Here is a 13,232-nt window from a genome sequence, read left to right as displayed (position 1 = left end):
ACCATATAGAATTACTGTGAAATTTTAGGAGCTATGAAGATTCAGAGATGTAATAAACAAAAGGAAGGCTGATATTTTCTTATGTCCGTGTCCTTCTATTAATTTGGGCAATACCAATGTAATAAACAAAGGCTTCAAACAGAGCCAATATAAATGTTAGGGTAAATTTTAGGAAAAGCCAAGGTGCGCCTAAATTTTTCACTAGTTCATTTGTTAATGATTAATTTTGTGTTGGGAAGAAAAAGATTAGAGAATCGATCAACAACAAGATCACAATTCATAACCAAATTTTACACATTCTATACTTGATTAAAAAAAGGTTAACATAGTTCTCTAAGAATATCTAAAAACTAGAATTAAAGGAAATAAGCACGAAGTTATCAAAGTCCGAAAGAGCAGAAGATGCAGTCGTTTCAGGCCTCAGATCGTTGTCAAAGGTAGAATTTTCGGTATGAGATAGATATTATGTGAATCAAAAGGACATTAGATTGATATTGTACGGTTAGGAGGGTGAATCATATTATGATAAAAAAAAATTGTTTAAAATTGTTTTACACCAATTAAATAGCATCAAAAATATATATGATACTAGTTTAAATTACTTATTAGCAAATGATACAAAATGAATAATTTTTGGGGCAATTGCATTTCATATACCTTTATTTGGTGGTGAATGCAAAAGTAGACCCTATATTCGATATTTGAGAAACATAACCACTAATGGTACTGAAATTACAGTTGACTCTCTTACGACCAAACAAAAAACAAAAGCCAAAATGACATATATAACCCGAGGAAGTCTGCACCATATTTTTTAAGGTGGATTACAAATTGACGTCAACAAGAAGACATAAAAAGACGTCTACTCCTTAATTATAATTTAAATTTTTATTTAAAAATATAAAAATGAATTTGATAAAACTATTAATCAAATAATAACCATATAGAATTCTTGCATTGAAATAAAATAAATTTAGATATAAACGAGTCAAATTAAACAAGAAAAGGTTGATTAGGCTAAAATTATTTGATTTAATTTTGTTTAAGTAGACTTCTCTGTATACTATTGGCGGTTGACTTTGTTATGCCATCAACCATTAATAATTTAATATTATATTATTTTAATTTCACCGATAATTTAACCAAACCGATAGCTGAACCTAACTGAATGCGTATCAATTACCATATATATACTTCTCTCCAAGTCAAACCTAGTTTTTTATGTGATCTGTCAGCTGCCGCAGCCTGAGCGGACATTAACATCACAAACATGACTAAAATCTGGGATCTGATTCGACCTAATTTTCTTTTCATTTTCTCTCTAATCTTCAACATTCTTATTCCCCTTTTGTTTTCTCTTAGGATCTGACAGCTCCCTTCTCTCACCAACACCAATCTTTGTTAAAACTCTCGCATATGCTGTCTCGTGAATCTCACAGTCATGGGAAAAAACCTCGCCGCCGAGAAATGAATTTCCCAAATTCGAAACCATAATGGATCTGGAGAAAGCAGGTACGATGTGTTTCATCTCAAGCAGATATGTCGATCCTTGTTAGATGTTCGTCCTTAAAAGGATACTCAAAAAGGGTAATAAATAGATCCATTATCTTGAACAACTCTGGTTTCTTCAGTTGCCTCTTTGTTGTCTCCCACAGGAAGCTTGTCCTAATTACGGGTTCTTTTCTGTTTTTTTTTTTTCATCTTGAAGCTTGCTGAGGTTTTCTCAAAGGATGTCATATCTTTCTTGGCTAGCTGTCAAAACTTGGTTCCACGACCGTGGGTCATTGATGACTTGGACAACTTCCAAGCCAAATGGATCAAGAAGCCTTGGAAGAAGGTAACTCATTTCTTTCCTTCTTTATCTAATACTTTGTTTAGACTTCAGAGGTCCACCACTTCACCAAAATTCATTGTTTATATTCTCGTACTCATTACAGGCAGTGATTTTTGTTGATAATTCTGGTGCCGACATAATTTTGGGTATTTTGTCGTTTGCAAGAGAGTTGCTCCTTCGTGGAACTCAGGTATGTACTTTTGACAATGACCGAGTCTTTCTCTTTTTATTTCACCTTGAAGGTGCTTCTAGCTGCTAACGAGCTGCCAGCGAGCTGCCAGCTATCAACGATGTAACATATACAAAGCTTACTGATATCGTGTCTCAGGTGATGAATGAAGTAATTCTTGATTTTAACTAGTTTAAAGAAAAGTGAATCTGGTTTATTAGACTTAATCTACCAGTTGAAGGATGAGAATGGCCAATTGTTAGGTGTTGATACTTCAAAGCTTATTAGTGAAGCGCAATCAAACAAAGTATTTAACTAATCTTGGCTTAGTTAACTTAGCAGCCGTTTTATTCAGGGTTGTGGAATCGAGACAAACCTTTATGCTCAGTTTCAAGTGTGATTCTCTCAATATTGGAATGGTAATACTTTCTCTAAGTCACGTTACTCTCTTTCTTTCTTTATTGGATTAATGAAAAACATTTGTTTGTCACTGAACAAAAGAAAACAATCTTAATGGATACCCATTTAGCTTATATAAAAATCAATTTACTAAGTGGGTTTAGTTGGATAAACCCATTTTATTCCATTAAACTAACCTTGATTCATTGCTTGATTATACTTGAGAATGAATCCATTAAACTAACCTTTCACGTGATCTTTGATCAGAGCCTTAGCAGAAAATTATGAGGCCACAAGCCCAAAAACATTTTTAGGCTTGTTAAAAAAAATTAATGAAAACAAAAATAAGTATGAGTTTTGGTAGTCGAACTAGTGACATCTTACTCTCCCTTCCACTGCTTATACCACTAGGCTAAACAAAATTTCTGTGAAAGAAGACCTAATTGAAACTATATAATTTGCGGCCGCAAGCTGATGAAGTGTGTCTTGGGCCGGCTCTGTCTTTGATGAAGATCACTAATCTCTTTTTTTTTCTGGTGTGTATTTGGTTTGATAGTGTTTCTGTATGAGAACACAAATGTTACCATAGAGATTCAACAACTACACATATATATACATATATATACAATCACCTTTGAAGGGTCGTAATGTTCGTAATAGCACCACTTTATAATACATAGACAACATATATATATGTATATATATATATATTACTTATATAATATAAATAAAGAAGGGAAGAGGGTTTATCAATACACCCGAATTCTAATTTACTTATTGAAAACGATTCATCGCGGTATCATCTTTAATATTAGAATCCACATCGTTAAATATAAATTTAAACTTTATTATTAAACAGAAAGACACATAGACCACATAGAATATAAAATATTTTTACATTATCTCACTTGGCACTTGTGTCAAATAAATGGTTTGATAACTTTAATGCACACTTTAATATGAAGATCAAAATCTATTATTTTGATAACTCTGCTCTCATTGATGGGTATTCAAAGACAGTGATTGGGTGATGCTTTAATCCTCAAATGCAGGATATGAAGTCTATGTTGATCATGTTGCCACGTATTTGGCAAGTGGAGGGGAGGGTTGCTGGTGTTGATTTGGGATCTAGAAAATTTCAATTTGATTTTGATGTGGAGGCTTATATTATTGAAGTTTTGAAGATAGAACCATTATATTTCGACTGTTGGATAGTTTCTTTGGTTCGGTGGACACCAGTGGTGGATCCAGCTTATTCGTTGTCTCTTGAGTTTTGGATCCGTGTTACTGATGTTCCTATTCAGTTCTTAGCAGATCCTACTTTTAGAGATATTGGATCTTATTTGGGTACCGTCTAAGATGTGGATATAGATAGAGGGTGTGTGCAGGTCACCATTGATGGTCTAAGGCCTCTATGTTTTGAAACAAATTGAGTTTTTAAAGGTGAGGAAACGATTGTTAAGCTCTTTTTTGAGCGGTTATATGGTTGCTGTAAAGTTTGTTTCAACTTGTGTCATGATGAGACGATGTGCCCACAGTCTCTAGGGTTTGCTTAAGGAGGTAACTTGGTTTGCTCGGAGGAGGATCAGGGGAAGGGTCAACATATGAGCTAGAAGGGTGCTGTTTTGGGAGATACGAGGAGGGGTGCTAGTAATGTTGGGGCGATTAAGGGCAGTCATAAAGGGTCTCCCAAGTCTAGGGACATACTAGTTTGGACGAGAATCCTCGTCTGGTCCTAAGGGATCTTCCAATCTAGGATTCCATCAGGAGCATCAGGAGAAACATGGTGTATATCAGGGTCAGACAAGGCAGCGATCCGATCTAGTCCGGCTGTCGGTTTCTGCGGGGTTAAAGGAGACAGAGGTGGATCAACAAAATATTAACTACAGATTTTTTTGGCACGTCAAGTGCGTACATCTCCACATAATGTCTTGTCTGTGAATCTTTTCTCACCTAATTAGCTTATATGAGCTGATTTACTTCCATAGGACCCATCCTTACAATAGCAGACAAATTTCCTGAAGTCTGATTGCATCCACAAGCACCCTTAGATTCAATGCACCTTGAACAGTTTCCATTATGCTCAACCTGGAAACCCTTTTGAAGAGTCTTCTGTAGATTATCTAGACGCGATGTGTTCAAGGCCGATGCATACACTGGTATACTGACACCTTTTTTGCAATTTTCCCTCAAGTTGTCAGATTGAAGGTCGTTACTGTCGTATAGTGAAGGAGAGGAGACGTTTCTCGTCACAGTAGTTTGTTGAAGCTCTTTTATCACTTCCACAATGAAGCTCTCCTAAGTAAGAAGCATCAAGAGATGAAAGTTTTTAGCAGCCGTAATAAATTGTTAGCATCTCGATCTGAGGAGCGAATGGAAGTACACTGTCAAGGAATGTTGCATTCACTGCGTCTAGGGGACACATATTGTTTATGTAATCCAATCTTGCGAGTCTTATGATACCAGAGTCATAATTGGCTTCTAAGATTCTGTACGTCGCTAAGGAGATGGTTAGCTCTGCGAATTCTTTGCTACAATCAAGCTTGAAATAGGGATGGCCACAGTCTTCTCTCCCACGTACCAAGAATGGGTACAAGAGACTGGCCTGATCCCCGCATCGAAATGGTTGACTGGAGCGTTCGTAATGCTCATAAGCTGATTAAAAAGAACAATTTGAGATCACACAAAGGCTTTGTGACAAAGCCATCCCTAAGAAAACTCTATGCTTTAAAATTCGAAGAACACATCTTATATAATAAGAGAAGGTTTTTTCTAATATTGTCTCACAATGTGACATTTGACACTGTACTTTTGTGACACATGCCATTCTTATTAATTTCAAATTTAACATTCTATTTTTTTTTACTTTATTTTATTTTTTTCTTATATAGTGTATAGTTTGTTAAAAAAAAATTGTTGTATAGTTTGCTTTTTGAATTTCAACATTGTTACAAAAATATATTCCTTCCATTTTTTTGTTTTAGCATCAAATATATTTCATTAAAAAAAATTGTTGTATAGTTTGCTTTTTGAATTTCAACATTGTTAGAAAAATATAAGAAAAATGATTGCAAGCTACGTGAAGTATACGCCAACACATGGTCACACATGCAAACAATATAAATTTCTTATTAACTAAATGAACTATTGAGATCACATAAGGACATGCATAAACAAATATAGGTTATGTGTACACCATAAACATTTAACTTCAGTGTTTTGTTGGTTAGAATCCGACGTTGACCAATGTTGACCGGCATTGACTGGCTTTTTTTTTAATTTTTTTTTTAATTTTTTTTTAATTTTTTACTAAAATAATATTTGTTTTTGTTTTTCTGTATTTCTGATAAATAAATAAAAGTGATAAATGATTTTTATAATTTTACAAAAAGAAAATATAGCAACAAAAATTTATAAGATAAAAAATACAAGAAAATTATATACCACCAAGTTAAATAATTTTGTTATTACAGAAAATATATCAAAATAATATAATAAAAATATACCACCAAATTTTATGTGTAGTATATTTTTTTCATAAAACTATAACAAAATATACCTTTTTCCTTTTAAGAATCTTTTTTTTTTTAATTTTATATTTTCAAAGATGGGGGATTTAAATATTTTTTTTGTTCATTTTACTTATTAGAAGATTATGGGGAGACTTGCAAAATTAGACTCCTAACTTGAGTCAATTGCAATGCTAGACCTCTTTTTATCTCTCTCCAACATTTGCCACTTTCTCCTATTAAATCCTTAACCATTCATTACATTTACAAAAATGTCATTATTTCTGATTTATTTGAATTTCTTGCGAAAATGTTTATTACATCCATATCCTCATCTTCTTTTTTTTATTTACGGTTGTGCCACCGCCATCAATTTTCCAACAACCATGAACAACCAAATTTGAAGCTCTTAAAGCTTCAACAACCTGAATTTGTAAGCTTAAATAACACCAATGCTATGAGAACTTCATTTTCTTCCATCTCCTCTCCATTTTAATCCAAGAAAATTTGCAATTGCATTCATCTTGTTATATGTCATGATTCTTGGATATTGATTAAATCGGTGCTGGGTTTCCTTCCATGGTGACTAAAGGCGATGTCCTCGGTGCTTGACATTGCGAAACAACCACTGATAAGGTTATTTTCCGGTAGATTTCATGATTTTCTTTGATTTTATGCGAAATTAGACTTCATTTGTTAGTATAACCGTCATAATATCATGTAAAGTCTACTATGTGGTCAATTTTGCAATTAAAAATTTATTGAGTTTCGAGCCTGTAGACTGAAATTTCAGTCTCCTTAATTTCATTTGAAAACAAAAAAAATATGGTTCAGATTGCATTATAATCTTTCTGTCGGATATTTTGTTTTCAGACTACTAAGGTGTATTTTTGTAATTGACCAAATTCTTGACTTTGTACTTATGACTGTCGGACGAAGTCTTCTTAGGATAATAAAATAGTAGACTTCTATAGTGGCTATTTTTGGGGTTGACCAAAATAAAAGCATTGACCGTAATATTATTGATATAAAATTAATTAGTTGACTACAAAAGAAGTCTACTAGTTAAAAAATTAAAATGTTGGTCAACCCCAAAAATGACCATGGCAGACTGCAAACGAAGTCAACATTCATGGAGACTTCGTATGTAGTCTAATTGGCGAAAGTCAAACTTGGTCAATTACAAAACTAACCACAACGAAGTTTACTTTTTTTAGTTGACGGATAGATGAAGTCTACTTGTTTGATAGAAGTGTACTACAAAGTCAATGGTTTGGTCAATTGCAAAAATAACCAGATTAGACTATAATCGAAGTTATATTGTTGAAACTTTCTAAGAAGTCTACTCTGTTATATCCTTTTAATTGCAAAACTGACCAAAAAGTTAACAAAGAAAGACAACAAAGAAGTCAACTATCCTAGTAGACTTCATATGGTGTCTGCTTTATTAAATTGTAATTGCAAAAATCGACCACACAAAATAGACTTCAAGGGAAGTCTCTTCATAGAGGCTAGTTGATGTCTACTCGTTTGACATCAACATGAAGTCGGCAAAATTTGTAAACCAATTTATTGCAAATTGGTAAATAATTTTTAAGATTTTTTTGTTGTATTCTTTGATATATGTTATGTATTTGCTTCTATATGTTTTTGACATGATTATATATTATACATATGGAGAAATCAAGTTTTTGGTTTTCTTAGGCAGTTAGGTCATTAACTTAGAGTTATTTTGGAAGTCAACGTGTTGGACTTCTGTGTGAAGTCTGTATAAGCGAAGTAAGCTAAAAAGATAATCTGATAAATGGAGATTTAAGTTTAACACGAAAACAAAAGAGGAAATAGGTCGGTCACTTTAGATAGCAGTTTTTGTATATGTTATTAAAATTCAAATATTAATAGCGGCAATAAAAGTGAAGTGGCTTGCATCTATATTGCCAGGGAAGATGCACGAAGATTCATATAGGTTCTAGACTTGGTCAATGTTGTCACTGTGTTTATACTCCCAGTTTGATCCCACTTCCTTTATTTTGAGGTTCGATTGAGTGAACTGCAAGTCTTTTTCTTCGGGGGCTTTCCCCTATCATTTTTTTTGTTTTGTTTTCTTGTTTTGTATTTATCAGGAATCTATATTGATTTGGAAGGTTTAAGTCTCTCCTTTTTATAAAGCATGATGATACAGTATATAGTATGGATGATTCAGTACAAAATCGTAGTTGCGGAGAAGTCAAGAGTGAAGTTTATTGGAATATAATCAACTCTGAACTTCATTGTATTTAAATACACAGTCGTAAAGTCGTCCTCGGAGAAACTGTGCTACTTCAACATACTTCACCTGCATAACAAAAAGGATGTTCATGAGAAGTCAGAAGAAAGAAGCATTAAACACAGAACTAGGGATGTTAATTTGGGTATAAAACCCCCATTTAATATATGGGTAAGTGTAAAATTTTTTACCCATATAAACCCATATATCAAAAATAGTTTAATGGAATAAAATGGATTTATCCAACTAAACCCACTTAGTAAATTGATTTTTATATAAGCTAAATGGGTATCCATTAAAATTGTTTTCTTTTGTTCAGTGACAAACAAATGTTTTTCATTAATCCAATAAAGAAAGAAAGAGAGTAACGTGACTTAGAGATGTAACTATGAAATCTCCGTGAGGAGTTAGTCTCATTGATATATCAATATATATAGTGTGTACAAGAGAGTCTAAACTACCGAATATACTCAAGCATACAATCTATACAATAAAGATCTTGGATAAGGTGAGATCTTATTCTAACACGCCCCCGCAGTCAGAGCGGGAGGTTGACAAACGCTCAGGCTGGAACGAAAGTCGAGAAACAAGGGAGACGGCAATCCTTTGGTGAAGATGTCAGCATACTGGTAGGCAGACGGAACATGAAGCACACGAACCTGACCAAGAGCAACACGTTCCCGCACAAAGTGGATGTGAATCTCTATGTGTTTGGTGCGCTGATGTTGAACCGGGTTGGAGGAGAGGTAAACAGCACTGACATTATCACAATACACGATTGTGGCCTTGGACATCAGTATGTGGAGCTCCAGGAATAGATTGCGTAGCCATGAAGTTTCTGCCACGGCATTAGCGACACCGCGGTACTCTGCTTCAGCACTAGACCGAGAAGTTGTTTGTTGACGGTTAGGCGACCAGGAAATCAGATTATCACCAAGAAAAACACGGTAGCCTGAGGTGGATCGTCTTGTGTCGAAGCAACCAGCCCAATCCGCATCCGAATAAGCGACAAGACTGTCCACCTTAGAGAGATACATACGTACACCATGTGTGAGGGTGCCCTTGATATAACGTAGAATACGTTTTAACGCGGTGAAATGGTGCTCGCGAGGATCGTGCATGTAGAGACAAATTTGTTGAACGGCATATGCAATATCCGGTCGGAGAGCGGCCGCGAGACTGCGGTACAATGTCGCATCAGCAACCGGTGGTCCAGCATCAGCCGGTAACTTCAGCTTAGAGTCCACCGGAGTAAGACAAGGACTACAGTTAGACATGGATGCTCTAGCAAGAATTTCAGTGGCGTACTGTCGTTGCTGCAGAAACAGTCCCGAGTCATCTCGTGAGACCGCAATGCCAAGGAAGTAGTGTAGTTTGCCAAGGTCCGTCATTTTGAATTCGGTATGGAGGGAAGAGATGATTGATTGAAGGAGGCGAGAGGAAGACGCCGTGAGTACAATATCGTCAACGTAGAGCAGAAGATACGCAAGCTCCTTGTTGCGATTGTAGACAAACGGAGACTGATCACACTTGCTTTGCGTGAATCCAATCCGTTTAGCATATGTGGCAAACTGATTGTACCAGGCACGCGGAGCCTGTTTAAGGTCGTACAATGACTTGCGCAGTAAGCAAACGTGATTGGGTTTCAGAGGATCAACAAACCCGGGAGGTTGATGCATGTAGACCGTCTCGTCAAGATCGCCATTAAGGAAAGCATTTTTGACATCGAGTTGATGTAGAGGGCAGTCACGAGACAATGCAATGCCAAGAACTGCGCGTATCATCGCCGGTTCAACCACAGGGCTGAATGTTTCATCACAGTCCACGCCAATTTGTTGAGAACGACCGTTGGCGACCAGGCGAGCTTTGTACCGTGCGAGATTTCCATGTGCATCGTACTTGTACCTGAAAAGCCACAGACATCGAATAATATTAGTAGCCACTGGCCGCGGAACAAGGTCCCACGTCCTGTTTTTAATCTGAGCTCCATGCTCTGAGGTCATGGCTCTGTTCCAGTTAGAATCTTTGGCAGCCTGAATATGAGAGAAGGGAAGTGGAGATATCGTCGATACATTGAGATTAAGTCGATGTATCGGTTTCGTTATTCCACTCCGGCTTCTAGTGGTCATGGGGTGTGATGGGGTTGGAGTGGGCTGTGTATTTGATGGAGGAGGTGGAGGAGCAGTGACGGGAACGGGAGGATGCATATTTGGCTGAGGAGGTGGGAGAGGAATGATCTGAGGTATTGGTGATGGTAGCACAGAAGGCACGGTCTGTGGCTGTTCATTAGGCTGCGTAGGTGAGGAAAACGGAAACACTGTTTCATCAAAAATGACATGTCGAGAAAAAATAATTTTGCGAGTGGAGAGGTCGAGGCAACGATAACCACGATGATCATGTGGATATCCAAGAAAGACACATGCTGTTGATCTAGGTGCGAGTTTGTGAGGTGTTACCGGAAGTAGATTTGGATAACAGAGGCAACCAAAGATACGCAAGTGAGAGTACGAAACGGGAATGTTAAAAAGACAAGACAGAGGAACCTCATTGTTTATCGCCGCAGAAGGGACAATGTTCAGCAGATACACGGCTGTGTGAAGCGCTTCAACCCAAAAGTGCAGCGGCATGGAGGCTTCAACCATCAGGGTGCGGACAATGTTGTTTATTGTGCGGATCATCCGCTCTGCTTTGCCATTTTGCTGCGACGTGTGAGGACAAGAGAACCGAATGGCTGTTCCTTCAGCAGCAAGAAAGTCCAGCATGGGATGGTTGTTGTACTAGCCACCATTATCGCATTGAAGAGCTTTGATGGATCGATTGACTTGTGTTTTAACATAACCCGCGAAGTGCAAGTATTGGTTGAACACATCGCTTTTGCGTTTAAGAGGATAAACCCATACAAATTGAGAAAAGTGATCAAGAAAAAGCAAATAATATTTTATTCCACTAGAACTTGTCACAGGAGAGGTCCACAAATCTGAATGAATAATATCAAAAGGAGAGGAAACAACAGTAGAAGAGGAAAAGAATGGCAGTCTTGTGTGTTTGCCTAGTTGACAGGCGTGACACAGAGGACTATTGACGCCTTTATTGCTGGAAATCGAAGAAGAAGAAGCTGCTAAACGACGAAGAGATTGATTACTGAGATCTTCCAGACGCCTGTGCCAAACATCACCGGTTGCGAGAGCCATAAACGGAGTTTGGTTGACAGACGGTGACACCGAGTAAAGAGGTCCAGGACTGTTACACCGGAGCAGGGGAGTTCGAGTTGGTAGATCCTTAACACAAAAGCCAAAAGGGTCAAACTCAACAGAACATTGATTATCCGTTACAAACCGGCGAACAGAGATAAGATTTTTAATCATAGATGGGCATACAAGAACGTCATTTAAGTGAAAGGAACGAGAAGATGAGGGAATGCCCCCATGACCAACTTTAACAACAGGTGCGACAGAGCCATTACCGACCTTGATCAGAGGAAGAGAGTTCGAACTAAAAACAGAATGATGGTTACCTTGTTGAGCGGTGACGTGGCTTGTTGCACCGGTGTCCATCACCCAATTCGGATCATAGGGGTCTTGCAGGCTCATTGTGTTGAATGCATTGGCGAGAGCCGTTGGGATATGCTCCGCTGCAGCCGTAGATGACGTCGTGTGCGCAAGGTGAGTCTCACTCTTATGTCGTGGAGGGGGACCAAGGAGACCACCAGATGGAGGGTTGTGCTGGTGATGATGCAGAGGTGGTGGCACGTACGACTGTCCATGATAGTAGCTAGGCTGAGGGGGATGTGGTGGAGCATACGCGTATGGGTAAGGGTACGGTGCCCCATATGACCACGATGGTTGTGGCTGAGGAGGTGAGGACCACGTGTTGGAACCGCCACTGTTGTTGTATCGTCCGCCGCGGTTGAGATTGTTGTTGTTGTGGCGACCGCCACGTCCTCGTCCTCGGCCACCACGGTTGTAGTTGTTGTTGTTGTTGGTGTAGCGCAGGGCTGGATCAGAAGACGTGTACAACACGTCAGGAGCAGAGTGGTGATGAGGATTGGCGGGTGCAGGTCGGATCATCTTCTTGAGACGTTCTTCTTTCATGATCAACATGGATCGAGCAACAGAGAATGATGGAAAGGGACTCTTGTGTTTGATTACATTGATAATGGAATCAAACTTGTCATTGAGTCCGTTGAGCATGTGCATGACCAGAATTCTCTCATGTACCAGAGATTCCACATTAGCAAGGAGATCCGAGAGAGACTTTAGTTTCTTGCAATACTCGTGAATGGTGAGATCACCAACAGAGAGATTGCGCAGCTTATTGTCAAGCTGCAAGGCACGAGCCTCCTTATTGTCACGAAAGAGGTTCTCGATTGCCAGCCACAGATCTCGTGCAGAACACTTGGTTTTGAGAACTGTGTCAAGTATGGATTCAGAGATGGTTCCGAAAATCCACATCTTGACCAGTCCGTCATGTTCCTGCCATTGAGCTTTGTCTGACGTCGGCGGAGAGGAGGAGCCATCAATATGACGGACTGGGATATGCCAAATGTCTTGTCGTTCTTTGGAGGAGACGTGGTGGCCATTGTTAGCAAGAGAAGAAGAAAGAAACAGAGGAGAGCAAAACAGAGGAAGGAGAAAAACGAAGAAGAGAGAAAGGGCGGAGCAGGATCGAAACAGAGCGGCGTAAAACCAAAGAAGAATGAAGGGTTTTAGGTCGCTGCTTCTGATACCATGTAAGATTCTATGAAATCTCCGTGAGGAGTTAGTCTCATTGATATGTCAATATATATAGTGTGTACAAGAGAATCTAAACTACCGAATATACTCAAGCATACAATCTATACAATAAAGATCTTGGATAAGGTGAGATCTTATTCTAATATTGAGAGAATCACACTTGAAACTGAGCATAAAGGTTTGTCTCGATTCCTCAACCCTGAATAAAACGGCTGCTAAGTTAACTAAGCCAAGATTAGTTAAATACTTCGTTTGATTGCGCTTCACTAATAAGCTTTGAAGTATCAACACCTAACAATTGGCCATTCTCATCCTTCAACTG

The 13,232-nt window shown here is 38.0% G+C and overlaps 2 protein-coding genes across 10 annotated transcripts in view; one reads left to right on the top strand and one right to left on the bottom strand.

Moving 5' to 3' along the window:
• Positions 1,210-5,261, top strand: LOC104750480 (uncharacterized protein At2g17340-like). 8 transcript variants are annotated; one of them, XR_761625.2, is made up of 5 exons: positions 1,210-1,587; positions 1,709-1,837; positions 1,938-2,162; positions 2,346-2,422; positions 3,455-5,261. XR_761625.2 is itself a non-coding variant. In XM_010472278.2 (4 exons), exons 1-4 carry the CDS (start codon positions 1,540-1,542, stop codon positions 2,401-2,403), a joined length of 309 nt encoding a protein of 102 aa, XP_010470580.1. In that variant the 5' UTR covers positions 1,213-1,539; the 3' UTR covers positions 2,404-2,594. The 8 variants fall into 8 exon arrangements, 2 of the variants coding, with proteins under 2 accessions (XP_010470580.1, XP_010470579.1); XR_002035896.1 differs by having other exon boundaries at positions 1,211-1,587; positions 1,938-2,024; positions 2,077-2,422; XR_761624.2 differs by having other exon boundaries at positions 1,211-1,587; positions 2,359-2,422.
• LOC109129614 (uncharacterized protein At2g17340-like) overlaps positions 8,044-13,232 on the bottom strand; it is an 8,150-nt gene continuing 2,961 nt past the window's right edge. For both annotated transcript variants that reach the window (XM_019238072.1, XM_019238073.1), the window contains one exon: positions 8,044-8,246. In XM_019238072.1, coding sequence (XP_019093617.1) covers positions 8,166-8,246 — 81 coding nt within the window. In that variant the 3' untranslated portion in view covers positions 8,044-8,165. The remainder of the gene's footprint in view (positions 8,247-13,232) is intronic.

Source organism: Camelina sativa, chromosome 16 (genome assembly GCF_000633955.1).
Source record: "Camelina sativa cultivar DH55 chromosome 16, Cs, whole genome shotgun sequence".
Classification (NCBI taxonomy): Eukaryota; Viridiplantae; Streptophyta; class Magnoliopsida; order Brassicales; family Brassicaceae; genus Camelina; species Camelina sativa.
This window is presented reverse-complemented; position numbering and strand designations above follow the sequence as displayed.

What these genes read in the sequence shown, in the direction of transcription:
- LOC104750480 (XM_010472277.1), top strand. Translation starts at nt 1,540, where the DNA reads ATGTCGATCCTTGTTAGATGTTCGTCCTTAAAAGGATACTCAAAAAGG. An exon ending in TAAAAGGATACTCAAAAAGG is followed by an intron (nt 1,588 to 1,708) that starts GTAATAAATAGA and finishes TTCATCTTGAAG; the next exon opens with CTTGCTGAGGTTTTCTCAAA. An exon ending in TCAAGAAGCCTTGGAAGAAG is followed by an intron (nt 1,838 to 1,937) that starts GTAACTCATTTC and finishes TACTCATTACAG; the next exon opens with GCAGTGATTTTTGTTGATAA.